General features: G+C 42.6%; 1 protein-coding gene across 1 annotated transcript in view; it reads left to right on the forward strand.

Moving 5' to 3' along the window:
* The first annotated feature begins 5,323 nt into the window (after positions 1-5,323).
* PAPSS1 (3'-phosphoadenosine 5'-phosphosulfate synthase 1) overlaps positions 5,324-18,750 on the forward strand; it is a 105,931-nt gene continuing 92,504 nt past the window's right edge. Inside the window, exon 1 of the mRNA XM_030313303.2 lies at positions 5,324-5,490. Within this exon, the coding sequence (XP_030169163.1) occupies positions 5,431-5,490 (60 nt within the window). The 5' untranslated portion in view covers positions 5,324-5,430. The remainder of the gene's footprint in view (positions 5,491-18,750) is intronic.

Below are 18,750 nucleotides of genomic sequence, written 5' to 3' on the forward strand. Positions count from 1 at the left end.
GTTTATATTATTATGACCAAGTACGTGTGATTTAAAGCTTAGCCAAGTAGTAAAACTATTACCATTCTTCCTTTCCACCATGATAGTAGTACTCTGGAGATAGTTTCTTTTTTTCTCTTTCTTAGTGTGTGTGTGTGTGTGTGTGTGTGTGTGTGTGTGTGTGTGGCTTTCTTTGTAGAGTTCTTTATTTTTTTTCTCTTCTTAAAAATAAGTAGGCTCTTATGTGAAAAAGAAAAAGTAGAGAAATGCACCCATGCTTTTTTTTTTTTTTTAAGGAATACTTCATTAAATGGTTATAGCAAGTACTTCTGGTGCTGCATGCATATTCCCTCAGCCCTTGCTATTGTAGAAAATATCATCTTGACTTCCACATGTGAATACACCTCCATTTCTTTGCATGAAGGCTTTCTTTGGGACCAGTGCCCTCTCTACCTATGGGCATTGCAATCCAAAATTCCAAGGGATGAACACTCTTCTCCCTAGGCGGCATCCTTGAATAATGACTCCCCAGCGCTCTCCTCTCGGGTAATATATTTTGAAGCATGTGTTCAACACTGTTTCTTAGAGTTACTCAGTGGGATTAAACTGAGTTACTCACAATGGCTGCTTTATTGACTTCCTTCATGTATCATGTTCCCACTCTACCAATGGTGTTTCTTGGACTCACCTCCCAAATAAATAGTGTGTACTCAAATCCTTCTTTCCATGTCCTGCTTCTTAAACAACACAAACTAAGATAATTAGTGCTGAGTATTTCCTGTTATATCACATTTTAAGGTACATGATGTCTGGTGTCCCAGTTTTAGAAGATGCTAAAATTGATAAGTGGGTGCAGATGGTACCAGCCTGATCCCTCCATTATAAAATTCCCTTTCCTGCCTGTATTAGTCAGGGTTTTCCAGACAAACAGAACCAATAGTATAGATAGATAGAGATTTACTATAAGGAATTGACTCACGTGGTCATGGAGGATGAGAAGTCTCAAGATCTGCAGTTAGCAAGCTGGAGATCCAGGAGAGCTGATGGTACAGTTCCACTCCAAATCCCAAAGCCTGAGAATCAGAAGAGCTGATGGCATAAGTTCCAGTCTGAAGGATAGCAGGCTTGAGACCCAAGAGCCAATGTTTCAGTTTGAATCTGAAGGCAGGAAAAGACCAATGTCTTAATCAAGGAAGTAAGATAGGAGTTCCTTCTTACTTGCAGAAGAGTCATCTGTTTAGTGTAATCAGGCCTTCAACTGATTAGATGAGGCCCACCCACATTATGGACAGCAAGCTACTTAGTCTACTGATTCAAATGTTAATCTCATCCAGCAGTACCCTCACAGAGTCACCCAGAATAATGTTTAACCAAATATCCCATTCGGGTTGACACACAAAATAAGCCATCACACTGTCTTCCACCTAATACTTTTAGCAGACACTAATGATTATTGCCTATGTTAATTGCCTCATCAGGTGCTTAAAATGGTGATTTTTAAATGCCAACATTCCTTCTGCATTTATTAACTAGAATTCTATCAGTATGAACCTTTCCTCATCAGCTATTTGATTACTCTGAAATACAGTTTGTACAGAAAGGCTGTGATAAATTTGTCCTTTTTGATGACTTACTTTTCTAAGCAGTTATCACTAATACAACCACAAACTCCTTGTCAGTTGTCTGAATCATTTTTAGTATGGTCATTCCCATCAGATGCTATATTAATTTTATCTTCCTAAACTAGGCTCTCCAAGGGCCTTCTGACTTCTTGGAGAGCCTTCTAATTATCCTCTAGACCTGGTACATGGCAGTCATTCTCAGATCTTCCTTCACCATAAATCTGGGAATTCCTTTTGACTGTTTCCTGTGTGGAAACATCTATTTTCTGAATGCCCTCTTTCCATTAGGTGGAGCACATCCTCCAATATTTCCTTGAGAAAGGGTGTATGATTATTCCAAATTCTAGGTGGGAAATGCCTTTCTTTTGGAACTCTGAAGGTATTGTTCTATTTATCTTCTAGCTCTCAGTGTTTTTCTTAGTACCTTCAATTCATTTTCACTCCTGATTCTTTGTTTTTGAACTGTCCTTCTCCTTCGAAGTTTGTAGGATTTCCAGGCAACAGTACTATGCATTGTACATTCAATTTCTATCTTTTGAGCTGGACATTCAGGGAAAGACTCCAGTCCTTCACTTCTAGAAAATTTTGTTTAATGATTTACTTAGTTATTTCCTCCTATGACTTTTCTCTTTCTGGAATTTCTAATATGTGGATGTTGGATTTCCTGGACTATTCTTTTAAAAATTCTATTTCTGGGGCACCTGGGTGGCGCAGTCGGTTAAGTGCCCGACTTCAGCCAGGTCACGATCTCGCGGTCCGTGAGTTCGAGCCCCGCGTCAGGCTCTGGGCTGATGGCTCAGAGCCTGGAGCCTGTTTCCGATTCTGTGTCTCCCTCTCTCTCTGCCCCTGCCCCGTTCATGCTCTGTCTCTCTCTGTCCAAAAAATAAATAAACGTTGAAAAAAAAAATAAAAATTCTATTTCTATTTTTTGGGGATTTTGCTCTGCATTCTGGAAGCTATCTTCACCTTTTCTTCCATTTCTGTTATCTTGTTTTTAATTTCCAAGAGCCTCATTTTAATTCTGAATACTTGTGGCATTGCCATCTCACTGATAAATCCTTCAATATGTAACTCTAAAATTATTCCTTTAAAAAATATGACAATATTATTATCACCAAAAAATGTAAGTCTTTACTATCAAGAATCCAGGTACTCTTCAAATTTCCTCTATTGCTGTATACGTTAAAAATTCTTCTCTATGTGAGTCAGTCGTGAAATAAGTTTCATATGGTTCAATTGCTTAATACCTCTCTTCAGTTTTCTTTTAATCTTCAGTTCTTCATTTGTTTTTTTTTCCTTCTCCTTTTAATTTAATTATTGAAGAATCAGGTCCTTATGTAGAGATTTCCACAGTTTGGATTTGGCTGCTTGCATTTATGGTGATTTTACATCTTTCCTCTGCATTAACTGTAAACTGGTAATCAGATCTGAAGGCTTGATTAGAATCAGGGTTGAATGTAAGGGGCATTAATACCACAGGAGGCAAAGTGTCATCAGGAGGCAAAAAAGTTCTGATGTCCTTTATTGTCATGATGTTAGCAGCCATGAGCAGCATTGTCTTTATACATTATTTCATTAGAAGGTACAAAATGGTGATATTATAATTCCATCTTTCCTTCATCTATTAGCTGTATTTCTACAAAGAGAACTTCCTCTCATCAACTTTTTTCATTACCTTACTTACAGTTAGTGCAGGGAAGGCAGGGTAAATTCTTTCCTTTTATTTATCAGTTTCAAAATAATGAGTTGGCTCCCTAGCATCCTCCAAGGGTAGCAATGAGTTGTCTTTAATTATAATCATTATGAACATGGACATTTAAACATATTTGGTTTATTTCAATACCTTATAGTTATTATCCCTTTAGTGCTCTAATCTAATTGTACCATCTTTGACAGGAGAAAACTTCTTAAAGTTGGCTTCTGAGTCCTTTTGACATAATTCTAGTGGGTTTTTTTTTTTGTTGTTGTTGTTTGTTCAATCCTAGTGTTTTTTGTTGATTTCCTTGTTTCTGGTTTGACAAGATGTTGCAGGCTCATTTGCACGACTGATGTCTGGAATCATGAATTTGAACTGAGAGTATCAATATAAAGTCATGATGTATTTTAACCCTAAAAATGTCTTTCATTGGGAAAAGCTCACAAATATGGACTGAGAAGCAATGAGTACAACTAAAAGCCCAGACTGTGATATCTTTATACCATTTCCCTTTAAATACCATTTCCTAGGACTCCTTGAAGAAATGGCTGGGGCGCCTCAGTGGCTCAGTCTCAGGTCATGAGCTCATGGTTTAGGGATTTGGAGTACCGCATGCGCTGTGAGCCCAGAGGCTGCTTTAAGATTTTGTCTCTGTCCCTGCCCCGCTCTTTGAGAATTGAGAATTATATCAAAATTCAATTCTATATACAGACTTCAAATTAAACACCCCTTAGAAAAAGCTACAGGGAACCAATGAATTGACATTTTATATGGTCAAGTAAACAAGGTTGGATTTAAAATTTTATAAGTACCACTCTGACAGCAATTCAAAAATGGAGTAACATGCGTGTGAGCAGCAGCCGCACAGGTGGAGGGTGCTCAGTTAAGGGGATTAGTTGTGATTCATCTTGGATGGGGGAAGGCCTAACAAACGACAGTAACAGTGGGGGAAATTGACTGATTTGCTAGTTATTGAGAAGCAGTACCCTCAGGTCTTAGTGATTGAAGATGATGTGGTGGGCGGCGTGTGGGAGGGGGCAGGTGCAGAGTACTATTTCTGTGCCTGTAGCAAGCTTTGGAAAAGCCCTTAGAATGGAGGGGGGGAAGTAACTCGTGGAAGAAGTCCTCCCCCCCGCCCCCATTTTCCTATGAACTGGTCCTATAATAATTAGGTGAATTTGAGAATGTCCTGCACAGGTGGGCAGTCTACCCTTTGGTAACCAGCAGCCCTCCCTAAGCCTGGAATTCAGTCGTCTAAGACTTTTCGGAAAAACTAATAATATAGGGGCCCTTTTGGCCTAGCGGTTGAGAATTACTGGACAGAAATCTCCTGATATGAAGCGAGGTCTCCAAGTCGGGAAGGAAGCACCTTGCAGATGACCGCTAATCCCAGTCGAGATATTAATTATCGATGACCAAGGAAGGGGCATTGACTGTTTCTTGAAGTTACGCGTTGAGTAGAATTTTAAAGCCACCAAGCGGAACGTGTGGAAAATAAGCTGTTCAGTAAATCATTTCTTCCCTTTGCGAGGCTGGAAAATCCCTTTTTAAATGTGGCCAGGGTGACAAGGATACAGAATGGGCAGACAGCAGACTGGTGGCCGCGCTTATGGAGGAAAAGTCAGAGGGGCAGGATACTCCATCAATGTCTCTTTCCAGCCAGCATCAGCTGCAGGGAGCCAAGAACCTCCCTTGCCCTTCCGTGGGTGGCCCGCGCCTGGGACTTGGCTCCAACCTCAGCGCCTGCGCAGCACAAGGCGTCAAGCCCGGGAGAGGCCAGGAAACTTCCACGACTACCTTCCCAGGCCCCGCCCCTTCCTCAGAATCAAGAGGGAGGAGCGTCGTGCGCGCTCGCACCGTTGCAAGCGCCAAAGCCCCACCCCCAGCTCCTGCCTAAGGTTCTGGCCCGCCGCTTCGCCCCTCCCCACATACCTCTGCTCCAGATCCATTTCGGAGGCGCAACGAACGCGCCACGCAGTAGGAGGTACGAGCACGAGCCCGTGCGTACGTAAGCGCGCGCCGACTCGGGCGCAAGGAGGCCCCGCCTTTTCGTCCCGCCCCGCCCCCGTCGGCCTCTCCTTCGGCTACTCTCCTGGCGTTTAGGATCCCGGCACCCGCGCGCGCTCTGCAGCTATGGAGGTACCTGGAAGCCTGTGCAAGAAAGTCAAGCTGAGCAATAATGCACAGAACTGGGTGAGTCGGGGCAGAGAAGCGAAGGAGGCTCTGGGAGGCTCTGGTTGCAGCTCGTTCCGGAGCCGCTCCTTCCCTCCCGCCTCCTCTGCATCCTCCCTGGAGCTCGGGGGATGGTACCCGAGGCCCGCGGCGCCTTCCAGCTGGGGCGGTGGGGGGTGCCAGACGGGCTGGCGCGGCGGGGGTCTCGAGCTGGGCTCTGTGTGCGGTCCGACCCACCCTTCGTGGGAAGAATGCTCCCTTACCGTGCTCCTCGACTCAGATGAGATCTCGCAGAAAATCTTTCGGGAATGAGCTGACGGCTACGGAAGCGTGCACCCCCGACAGGGGATGCTTCCCGCATCTCTTGGAGTGGCCAGAAGGTCTGCAGAGGAGGCGAAGGCGGGCGCATTTTCATTGCGTTCGTGGTTTTCCTTGGCTCTGCCAGTGCATTTATCCCAGGTTTGGATCCATCGCCACGTCTTTCCATTTGCGAGTTTCCGTGTGAAGGGAGAGTACCCAACAATGTGGCCATTCATGAGTTGAGACTGCTCTGAACTGAGGTTCTTTGTGGCTCAGTATTAAATCGGAATGTTTGACAAATAACATGGAGTTTTAAGGACTCGATTCCTGGAGACAGTAAGGTATGGGTAGACTAATGGTTTATAACGTTTAGCAAGGACTGCCAATTGGATTTGATGGTTAAGTGCTGTGTCCTCAGGAGGTTGTTTCCTTCCTTATTTCTTTGATGAGAAACAGCCTTAAGATATTGTAAGTATAGAGCAGATTGAGGTGAGGGAGGGGGAGGTGGTGTCCAACTTTGGAGTCAGGAAAGGCGCTGGTTTTAAGTTTAGATGGGTTTTTATTTCACAGTACAATCCGATCATGAGGTTTAATTTTAAATGCAACCTCGTAAATCATCATTAAAAAAAAAAACCATTTCAGGCAAATATTCATTTGATGTGAGTTTATCATATCTGTTGTTACTTAAGATTCTCACCTGATTCCTTTCTTCTTTTAATTATTTAATCTTATGTGATAAGGAGGGAAAGGAATAAAAGGTGAATTAGAACATTGGAAAGAGCACTGGACTACTGGCCTGGTCTCTGGTTCCAGCTTTGCCATTTAGTAGCTGAGTGAACTTGAGGAAAAACATTCTATTTCTTTAACCCTTAGCTGTCTTAACAAGGGTGTAATAGTGTGCACTTCTGTAGGTTGTTTCCAGGAGCAAAGAAGATAATGAATTTGAAAGCGCAGTGAAACCACTACCATGTAACTTGGTGTGGCTCTTGTACCTCATGGTATTTTTTAGTTCGTGAAATAAGGTTGGCTAAATTAGGTATTTACAGATGATTTCATTTACACCGTCCATAATTTATTTTTTAACTGTTTGCCAAATAGGTGTTCATTCTTTGTAGAGACCTTTGCCACTGATGGAGAAGATGAAAAATGAGGGACTCCATGCTTTCCGGCCAGTTGCTCATGGCCTGGTTGGGGCTGGAAGTGGCATTTGCCAGGTGATGAGTATATCAGACCACAGTGACTAGTGCAAGACATGTTTTATCGCAGTTTAGAAGGGAGATTAGTTTATCCTAAATGTTTGGGGTAAGTTTATGGAGGAGAAATGTGCCCAGATTTGTGAGGCAGAGAGGAACTGTATGAATAAAGGCTGGAAATAAGAATTAATAATACTATTTTTTATAGAAACAAGGAAAACAAGGAAACAAGGAAACCTTGTTTAACCACTCTGGAGAATTTTTACCGGGGAGTGGAGAGAAGTTTGAATGGGTAGGGTGGGGCTAGGTTATGCAGTTGTTAATGTTAGCTCAGTTAAGACTTGATTCCTTGGGAGATTTTTGGTGAGGCTAGAATTTTTAATTTTCTGGGCCTTATAAGTCTTTTTTTGCCCCAATAGAGAACATCCATTATATTTTCCTTTCACATACTGAAGTCAGCTGATACACACAAGTGTGAAGAACCCATACTCCTTTAAAGTTTCCATCACATGATGAAATTGGATTTCCAGGAAGGTTGGGCTACTGAGGAAATTAGATACTGTTAGAGCCTAGATGTGGAAGTCTTAGAAAACAGATAGGGTTATAGTGAGGTCTAAATGAACTAATAGATTTAGAGCGTGCTGGTACATGAACACTGTTTAAGTTGTTCTTGGTATTGATTTATCCGATGCGAGGGTGCAAAGGGCCGGGTTAAAGCGCCTGTGGGAATAGCAGGATAGGTGCATTAAAAACACACAAGGAAGAGTAAGAAGGAGCTGACTAACTAGAATTAGGGAATGAAAGAGGGAGGCGTGTTAAAAGTTGGATCCTGAGGTTTTAATCTTGAGAAATGGGGAGAAAAGTTGTGCCGTGCTGGGAAATTGGGAAGTAGGCTGGAGGCTGGGGTAATGCTGATAAAAGTTAAACACTGAAGGAGAATTTACTGTGTGCCCAATACAGTTTTAAATGTCTTACTTAAGTTAACTTACTGAATTTTTGCAAATTTCTGAAGTGGATATCATGAGAGATAGTCATTTAAAGCTGCCTGGGCTCAAATCTGGGCTCTGCTCTTTACTAACCACATAACCTTTGGCTAGTCACTTGATTTCCCTGTGCTCACCTGTAAAATGGAAGCGTTGGTCTCACTGGGATGTTGTGAAGATTTAAAGGAGCCAATATATGAGAAATAGTTACAGTGCCTGGCATATAGTAAATGTGTATAGTTCTTATTTTTACAGTTATCCTATTTATTACAAGTAGTATTTCCATATTATAGATGAAGAAACTGAGGCACAGCGATGTCATAGAGTTTCTTAGTGGTGGATCCAATTTTAAGCATGCTGCACACGCGAGACAGCTTTTAGTAGATATGCTCTCCATAGGAATATAGTGAGAGCCACATAATGTAGTTGAAAATTTTCTAGAGGGTCCATTGAAGAAAAAAGAAACAGGTTGAAATAAATTTGATTAATGTCTTTTATTTAACCCAACATATTTAAAACAGTCATTTCAACATAAATGTAACTTCGATACTATCATAACATAAAATTACTAATATATATTACTTAAGGGTGTATTTTACACTTACACATCTCAATTCAGACTAGCCTTATTTCGAATACTCAGTAGGGACACGTGGACAACATGATAGGGACTGAGGTGGGTTAAGATTGGAAATAAAGATTTGATGATTAAATTTGAGTTAGAGAATGAAGAGAAAAATGAGAGACTAAGTCCTAAGCTTTGGGTAGTATCTCCTGTGAAGGAACAGGTAAGAGAAGGGGCTTCATGAGAGCTAGGAAAGACCTAGGAAAATATGATGTTCTGGCATTGGGAAGCATTATTTAGTATTAGAGGGAGATGTCTCCATACATCTACAAGAATGGTTAAAGAGAAATCAGGAATAAACTTGCTTCGTTAGCTTCCTCATACCTCAGTCTGACAAAAGATCAGATGTAATGCATTTCATTCTCCATCTGGCTGAACCTTTCTATACTGAGACCAGCTTTTTTCTTTTTTTTTCTTTTTTTAGGTTTGTTTATTTTGAGAGAGACACAGACAGTGTGAGTGGGGGAGGGGCAGAGGGAGGGAGAGAGAATCCCACGCAGGCTCCACTCTCAGTGCAGAGTCTGACATGGGGCTCGAATTCGTGTAACTGAGATCATGACCTAAGCTGAAACCAAGAGGACACTTAACCGATTGAGCCACCCAGACGCCCCAATGTGGGACTAGCTTTTATCTGCCCTTAGGAGTGTGTGAGTTGGGCTGAGGGAGATGTGGGGCACTCAGTTCAGGTCCAGGGGTTACTCACCCCTTTGGTAGAATCATGTTGGGTTGAATTCCTTGCTTGGACCTGCCTTACTGGGGAGTTGGAGCCTCTAGCCCACGGAGTGGGCTGACATTCAGAAGCAACCTGTAGTCTCATTCTGGTTTGCCTTTCCATACCCCTATCTCCTGCTACTCCCCAAATTTCCATAGCTCCATGTCTCCAGCCCCAACTTTTCTTCTGTACCTTTCATCCTCATGGTTTTACACAAGCCTTTCCTTGTGCCTGGGCTGCATGTTAACCTTTGTCACTTCCTAGAATCTTCGCAGAGCTGTGGGCTTATCATACAGTGGCCCTCCCTCCTGTGTGCGCACACTCTTACACATTGCTGAATTGGGTATGCACCCCTGTATTATGTTGCATGCTGCCACTATCACGTATTATGTAGTGATATTTCATTACAGATGTTTTGTGTCTACAGTGAGCTTCTCATATAACAAGATGGGGATAAGGAATATGGTACATAGTAAGCTTGGGTGCTTCAGACATTAAAATCCTTAGATAACATTAATATCTCTGCACAGCTTTAGAGAATATGCTTCATATGTGGTAGGATTCAGATTATAGTTTTGTCACCACCTGTGTGATCTTGGGCATGTTACCGTAATACGTTTGTGCCTCATCCTCAAAGGTAATAATGTGAATAATAAGATACAGCTTATGGTGGACCTATATCTCCACTAGGAGATAGTGCATATCTCCTAGGGTTATAGTGCGGTTTATTTTTTTAAGTTTATTTATTTTGAAGGGGTGCCTGGATGTCTCAGTTGGCTAAGCGGCTGACTTCAGCTCAGGTCATGATCTCGTGGTCTGTGGGTTTGAGTCCTGTGTCGAGCTCTGTGCTGACAGCTCAGAGCCTGGAGCCTGCTTCCGATTCTGTGTTTCCCTCTCTCTCTGCCCCTCCCCTGCTTGCTCTCTGTCTCTCTTTCAAAAATAACAATAAACATTATAAAAAAAATTTTTTTAAAGTTTATTTATTTTGAGAGAGTGTGCACATGCACACATGAGCGAGGGAGAGGCAGAGGGGGAACCCTAAGCAGGGTCTGTGCTGTCAGCACAGAGTCCCGTAGGGGTGGGAGTGGGGGTATAGCTCCATGTAACAAACCGTGAGATTGCAACCTGAGCCAAGATCAAGAGTTGGATGCCTAACCAACTGGGCCACCCAGGTGCTGCTGTAGTGAGGTTTAAGTCAGTATATTTGAAATACTATGGTGATACCTGGCACATGAACAGTATTTAAGGTGTTGTTCTTCTTATTTTTTATTATTAATTTTTATTTTTTTTTGGGGGGGGGAGGAGGGACAGAGAGAGAGAGAAAATCTTAAGCAGGTTCCACGCCCAGTATGGAGTCCCATGTGGGGCTTGATCTCGCAACCGTGAGATCATGACCTGAGCCGAAATCAAGAGTCAGATGCTTAACTGACTGAGCCACCCAGGTGCCCCCTTGTTATTATTTATTCATCAAATATTTAACACCTACTCTGTGTGTGCCTTTGTTCTAGGTGCTAGGGATGCAGTAGTAAAAAGACAGAGAAGGTATTGTATTCTACCTGGGAAAGAGTTAATTAAAAAGCAAACAAATAAATGAATGAGATAATTCTCCCTTTTACCAGTTCTACCTTTTTTGAGCAGTTTGTCCCATAAACTGTTAGATGCCTTTCACAGAAGGCCAGTACCTCATTCTGGGTTTTGGAGGAGACTGAGGTGGAACAGAACAGAAACACGCATGCAGAACACCCAGCTTATGAAGGGCCGAGGCAGAGGCCAATACTTTCATTCTTCAGAGCATTGGCCTGGCCATGGTCAGGGGCAGGTATTGATCTGCTGCTGGAAAAATTGCCTAAAGAAGAAGGAAAGCTGGATTTCCACCAAGAATGTACTCTTACGAATGTTGACTAACAACAATAACAAGAACGATAGCAAGGTCTGGATCTGTGTTGTCGAATCTGATAGCTGCTAGCCAGCTATGGCAACTTAAATTTAGTTAAAATTAGTAAAGTAAGAGATTCTTTTCCTTAGCTGCACTAGCCACATTTCAGGCACTCCACTGCCTAGTGGCCAGTGTATCGGACAGTACAGTATAGAAGATTTTCATCATCTCAGAAAGTTGTATTGACAGGGCATGTCTAGATAGTAACTTTGGGGTGGCTGCCAGCATTTCTTCTACTCTCTGTGTATTTATGTATTCATGTATTCATTTTTACTCTCTTTCCAGGGCAAGAAATTTTGAGAGCTAGTGGCTACTTTGGAATCCTAGTTCTGGGTGATTCTGTAGCCCTGGCTTCTGGCATGATACCTGGCAGTATTAGCTTCCCTCTCAGCATACTTGTGTCTCTACATGTGAATTGTGAAATAAACTTTCCCAGCCTGAGCTCTGTTACATTGAATTTTGAGAAGTAGTTCTCTACTCTAGTGGCTCTCAACCAGATAAGATTTTGCCACTCCCAAGGGGGTGTTTGGCAGTGTCTGGAGACATTTTTGATTGTTAGCATGTGCCTGTGCTGGGGGTGCTTCTGGCATCCCTGGATAGAGGCCAGAGATGCTACTAAACATCTGACAGTGCACAGAATGGCTCCCACAACAAAGAATTATCTGGCTCAAGGAGTCGTTATTGCTGAAGCTGAGAGACCCTGTTTCTCCGCGTTGTTTTGGGTAAGAAAAAGGGAAAGGAAATTACATAGCTCTGATATGCAAAATTAGGAATTTAAAGTAAGATCCAGTTGATAATAACATTTTCTTATTCACCAGCTTGGAAGTTACCATCTTTTGCTCTTTTTTTTTGTATGTTTATTTTTGAGAGAGCACACACGTGTGCACGCACACCAGTGGGGGAAGGGCAGAGGGAGAGGGAGACACAGATTCCGAAGCAGGTTCCAGGCTCTGAGCTGTCAGCACAGAGCCCCCGCATGGGGCTCGAACTCACCATGAGATCATGACCTGAGCTGAAGTCGGATGCTTAAAATTCCCAACTCTGAATTGTTTTGAAAGCAAGTTACTAAGTAATGTAAATGAAGAGAATAACTTTTTTTCTTTTTTGGTATATACCTAAGTGGTAATTATTTCTGTGAAATGTCCTTTTCTAAGGATATAATTCCTTACTGAGTGAGTTTTAACCAATAAAAATAGTGGGAATGTTAGACATTATGTATAGAAGTCCAGTTTCAATTTAGGTGAGTGTAGCCATTGTTCTGTGTCTTCTTTCTAGTTTCCTTGATGTTTGCATCCTTTCTCTGTGTCTTTATCTCTCGTATGTTTAAGTTTTTTTTAGTAATTCAGAGTTGTACAACTATGTTTAAGTTTTTTTTTAGTATATTCAGAGTTGTACAACCATCACCAGTGTCTAATTTTAGAACATTTTTTCACCTCAAAAAGAAATCGTGTACCCACGAGCAGTCATTCCCCTTCCTACCTCTTCCTTTCTCTCTAGCTCCTGACAGTCCATAATGTTTTCTGTCTCTGGATTTTCCTATTCCAAATTTTCCTGTAAATGGAATCCTACAACATATGGCTTACTGCATCTGGCTTCTTTAACTTCGTATAATGTTTCCAAGGTTCATCCATGTTGTAGCATGTTATCAGTACTTCATTCCTTTAGGTGGTCGAATCATGTTCCATTTTATGGATATATATCACATTTGGTTTATCCATTCATCAGGTGATGGACATTTGAGTTTCTGTTCTTTGGCTTTTATGGGTGATGCTGTTGTGAACATCTGTGTCCATGGTTTTTGTGTACTCTCGCATCGTTTTAGTAGTTAATGTCAACATCTGAGGTAGACGTTAGTGTATTTTTGTCTGTCCAGCTTCTGAACTCCCTTCGTATGTATTGGGAGTGCCCCACTGTCACTGTGGTGGGAGATGCAGGGGTCTGTCATGGCGTAATGATTTCTTTATTTACAGTTTGTCTCGTTACCTGAAGTGTTATCTTATCCCCAGTATCTAGAAGGGATCAATGACTAAAATAGACTTAGATTCGTTTCTGACTTCTAGGAATCTTAGAGCTGGGCTTTCTACCTGGAGGTCATCCTACGGCCCTTCCATTAAAGGTACCGACATTTTGAAATTTTGATTCAATATGTAAATGTTGCTTAATCTTTAAAACAGACTAGTTGGGTACCTATGAAGTATATACAGAGTGCATGCATGGTAGTTGATGGCAATCAGATAAGCCTCCTAGGGACTTAGTTTTGATTCAGGAGGTCTGGGGGAGAGCCTGAGATTCGCTTCCTGATGAGCAGCATCATTCCAGTGTTGCTGTGCAGCATGTTTTGGAATCTCACGGTGTTAAGTATAGTATTTTCAAGTTTTCTCAGCTTCCAGCAATGTATGATAATTCACTTTTGCTGTTTGCCTTTGGCTTGTTAATGTTCAGAAGATTAATTCCACTTGTGAGTAACTGTGAACTAAAGGTTTCTTCTTTTTTTTTTAAATTATTTTTCAATGTTCATTTATTTTTGAGAGACAGGGAGAGACAGAGCATGAGCATGAGTGAGGGAGGGGCAGAGAGAGAGGGAGACACAGAATCCGAAGTAGGCTCTAGGCTCTGAGCTGCCAGCACAGAGCCCGATATGGGGCTCAAACCCACGAACCGTGAGATCATGACCTGAGTGTAAGTCGGATGCTTAACCCACCGAGCCACACGGCGCCCCAAGGTTTCTTCTTTTTTGTATGTACTCTGCCATGTCTTCACTTTATTCACGTGTTATGCTACCATCTCTCCATAGTATGTCTTGAGACATGAAAGAAACGTGACTGTTACAGTTTCAGAGATTCCCTTGACAGGGAAAAATCTGTTATAAGATGGCCGACAGGACTGATAGGGGAACTCCAGTCCCTCCAGCCTGAAGACTCCCCTTCCGGGTTCTTCTTCCCACCCTGCTTGCTGCCACTGGCACCAAATTACTACTAATGAGGAATGCAGAAGTAACAGACTATAAATTGTCCCCTCTGTTGATGCTCTGGGCTCAGACCTCTGGAGGGTGATCTCTGAGCCCACTGGTCTAAAATAAACCTCCTGCCTTCCAAGATCTCCGAGTGCTGCTTGGTTCTTCTGCCGGGTGATCCAGACCAGTTTCCGTAATACCCTTTTAAGGAATACACTGTTTAGCAGTCAGCTTAAGGCGGGTGGTGGGATGGATGATAGATGTCGAGTCCAGAATTATACTTGTTATTTGGTATATGCTCATTGCTTTTACACATTCCACTTAAAAAGGCAGAGTTGCTCATAAAGTCATGATGAACTCATAAGGCATAAAATTCTCAAAATGGCATCATAGGAGAAGTTCATTTGTCCCATAGGGAAGTGGACAAAATAATAAAACCGCCCATGTGGAAATTAAGGACGGTCAAAAAAGGCACCCTGGGCCACTTGTGTGCATCATGACAGAAGTGTGTCAAATGTGTAGAAAATGTGCACCACAATTGTCAGAGGCCATGTGAAGTTAGCCTGGTAACAGGACTGAGAGTTGTTTAGCCCTGCGTGTTGAAAGTGAATAAATTCTGTTGAAATGAATCATCCCAGTTCTGCTAGACTTAAGATTGCTGAATGTTGGTCTTCATTGGCACGTTAGGCAGGGAAAACAAATCATACCTTAAAATAAGTAGCTTATATCTAACTTTTACTGAGCACTGACTAGGCACAAGAGAAGAGTTGGAACATTGGGGAAAATACCAAGAACTGCAGCTCCCTGCGCTTGACCTACCCACCCAAGGAAGTCAAAACATATGTACATAGAAAGACACCTGAAAGTATAAAACGGTCCCTCAAGAACAGTCAAACCATATAGGCGGTAAATGTTACAGGGACTGCCTGGGTGCACACACCAGGCCACGTAAATATTTCTACAAACCACCCAGACAATTAGGAAGGAAACCATAAACCTAATTTCTCTGTCCTGTGGATAGAAGCTAGGCCCTTGAAGACTGAGCAGGAATGTAGAATCAGAAGGAAACGACTCACTCTTGGCTCTTAGTGAGTCACTAATGTCATTTCTTGTGGGTGTAATTGGGGGAAGGATTTGGCCAGCGGGAGGGTGGAAAAGAAGGGAAGGGGAACTAGGAGATTGCATGTGGGAGTGGCCTTTAGGTTCTTAGTAAAGTTCAGGCATAATTCCACCTCCTTGCTATTCCAGTAGTTTAAGAAAAGTGTTCTTTAATTTACTCTGAGAAACTGGGAGGTAGGAGATTGTGGCAGAGCTTTTTTTTCTTTTTAAGATTGTTTTGTAATATGAGAAAGATCAAACATCCATAAACAATAAGCGTCCTTAGACTGCCGTCCCTGCTGCCAGAATTTTTTTAAATGTGGGAGGCAAGAAACCCTGAGGTAACATTCTTTTCTAGTGATTAAAACAGACAATCTCTGCTTATCCTATATTTTCTCCCAGCCATATCCTCAGTGGTTGGTTTATAGCTTCTCAGGTAATTTTATGCATTCTACTCAATTTAAAAAGAAAGCAGGAGGTATTTTACAGGGCCAGAATGAATTAAAATTCATTAGATACATGTTTCTTCTTGCCCCAAACCGAAATAACTTGGAACAAATCCCAAAGCAAAATGACCTGAGTCAAACAGGTTTTGCAGCTGACTTGTGTAGCACCCCCCCCACCCTACCCCCTTCTCCCCAGGCAGCCTGGCTGGGGGCTGAAACTAGTGACCTCTGGGTAGAGGTGTCCCTCCTCAAGAGATGAGGATATCTGTGTGGGGAACCTTGTTTTTGTTTAAGATCTTGGAAATGTGGAGCTGGAAAGTTATGTTTGCTTCATTAGTTTATTGAAGAGAAATAAGTCGGGTGACCCATATTATAATTTTTCATAAGTGATTATTGAACATGTATAATATAATTTTATTGGAAATCCATCTGTTAATGAGACGATTAGTGGGTGAGGGGTGTGACTCTTGTGGTGTACTTATTAAAAAGAATTGGCAGATTGTCCCTTTGGCCTCAGAGGATTTTCCACAATGAGTGATGGTAGGACCCAGACGGGCAGAGATGCCTTTGTCTGGTGCACTAGGAGTACCTGCACTGTTGGCGGGGAAGTGGGAAGAGAGACCTGGCGCCTCGGGCAGACCGTTTTTAGAAGAGAGTACATCTGGAAGTTGAAGATCTGGATAGAAATGCATTCCTTTACAAAGGTCATGCTTCTATGCCTCCAAGGGTGTTTGTTCCCCATTTTGAAGACCTCTGGGCCAAACCACAGCCCTGGTTGGATCTACTCTGACTGTTACATGCCTCAACCTGTGTCCCTGATGTGGCTGCGGAAAACACTGTCCTAGTGACTGGTATTGCTTTGAATTTGTGAGTGTTGGCTTCACAGGAGTTGTTCAGACTGCCTGCCAACCACTCTAGATTTCCCTCGTCCACATTTTCACTTTTCTGCGTTCTCACTCTTCCTTCTGTTTGGAGGTGCTTCACCTCCCCCCCCACCGCCCCAGCTCATCACAGGTCTTAAGTGTCCTCTTTTTGGTGAAGCCACTCTGTCTGGACATCACTTCTCTGATATTTCTTCACAATTTTGCTTTATTTACTTTTCCCCTTTCTGATATTTATTCCTGCATAACTTATATAATTTACTTAATCATTTTGGTCTTTCTTCCCCCTGTTGTCTCTTCCAGTGACCAGTGACTTTTTTTTTTTTTTTTTTTAATTTTTTTTTTTTTTCCAACGTTTATTTATTTTTGGGACAGAGAGAGACAGAGCATGAACGGGGGAGGGGCAGAGAGAGAGGGAGACACAGAATCGGAAACAGGCTCCAGGCTCTGAGCCGTCAGCACAGAGCCCGACGCGGGGCTCGAACTCACGGACCGCGAGATCGTGACCTGGCTGAAGTCGGACGCTTAACCGACTGCGCCACCCAGGCGCCCCTTTTTTTTTTTTTTTTAAAGAGAATATGCAGGGGAAGGGGAAAAGAATCTTGAGTTGGGGAGTGGCAGGGGGGCTGGGAGAGGGCAGAGAGAGAGAATCTTTTTTTTTTTTTTTTTATTTATTTTTTTTTTTTAATTTTTTCTCAACGTTTATTTATTTTTGGGACAGAGAGAGACAGAGCATGAACGGGCAAGGGGCAGAGAGAGAGGGAGACACAGAATCGGAAACAGGCTCCAGGCTCTGAGCCATCAGCCCAGAGCCTGACGCGGGGCTCGAACTCACGGACCGCGAGATCGTGACCTGGCTGAAGTCGGACGCTTAACCGACTGCGCCACCCAGGCGCCCCCCAGAGAGAGAGAATCTTAAGGAGGCTTTAGGCTTAGCATTGCAGGGCTCCATCCAATGACCCTGGAATCATGACCTGAGCCCAGATCAAGAGTCTGATACTCTATGGACAGGAGCCACCTAGGCATCCCTAGTCCAGTGGCTTTCAGGCACTAACTTGTATCATCATCACCTGGAGGGCTTTAAAATACAGATTGTTGGGCCCTGCCCCAGAGTTTCTGATTCAGTTGGCCTGGAGGCAGGATCTAATAATTTGCATTTCTAACAGTTCCCAGGATACGCTGATTCTGCTCTTCTGGGGCCACACTTTGAGAACCACTGCACTAGGAGTGAGGACCAGATAAAAGTCCCAAGAGGACAGAGATTTTTTATTGGTACTGTAAACTGTTTCATTCCTAGAGGAATGTCAAGCATGTAGTATGTATTCAGTAAATAGTTTTGAATGAGTGATGAATAAAACTGCCTCAAAAAGTAAGAGCTTATAAGCAGTATCAAATACAAACACCCTATCAAAAAAGGATGCTGTCACGTACCTATTTTGTAAAGGCATGCTATTAAAAAGAACCTTAATTATGGTTTTGCTCCATAGGGAGAGAATATAGAGACTCTAATTCATTTTGTTTTGTATAGAAAACAACATTATTGATATAATATGCATACCATTCAATTTATCTGTTTAAAATGCATAAATGGCTTTTAATATTTTTCAGTTTTGCAGCCATGATCACAATCAATTTTGGAGCATTTTTTTTTTTTAATTTTTTTTTTTTTTCAACGTGTATTTATTTTTGGGACAGAGAGAGACAGAGCATGAACGGGGGAGGGGCAGAGAGAGAGGGAGACACAGAATCGGAAACAGGCTCCAGGCTCCGAGCCATCAGCCCAGAGCCTGATGCGGGGCTTGAACCCACGGACCGCGAGATCGTGACCTGGCTGAAGTCGGATGCTTAACCGACTGCGCCACCCAGGCGCCCCTGGAGCATTTTAATAATCCCAAAAGATCCTTCTACACATTACTAGTCACTCTCCCTGCCCTCCAGTCTCCCAGCCTGAGGCAGTCACTAATCTTTCTGTCTCTCTAGCTTTTCTTGTGTTGGACAGTTCAATAAATGGAATTATACCATACATGGGTATTTGTGACTGGCTTCTTAGCCTAATGTTTTTTTTTTTTTTTTTTTTAATTTTTTCAACGTTTATTTATTTTTGGGACAGAGAGAGACAGAGCATGAACGGGCGAGGGGCAGAGAGAGAGGGAG

The sequence above is a fragment of the Lynx canadensis genome, chromosome B1 (assembly GCF_007474595.2).
Source record: "Lynx canadensis isolate LIC74 chromosome B1, mLynCan4.pri.v2, whole genome shotgun sequence".
In the NCBI taxonomy this organism is placed as follows: Eukaryota; Metazoa; Chordata; class Mammalia; order Carnivora; family Felidae; genus Lynx; species Lynx canadensis.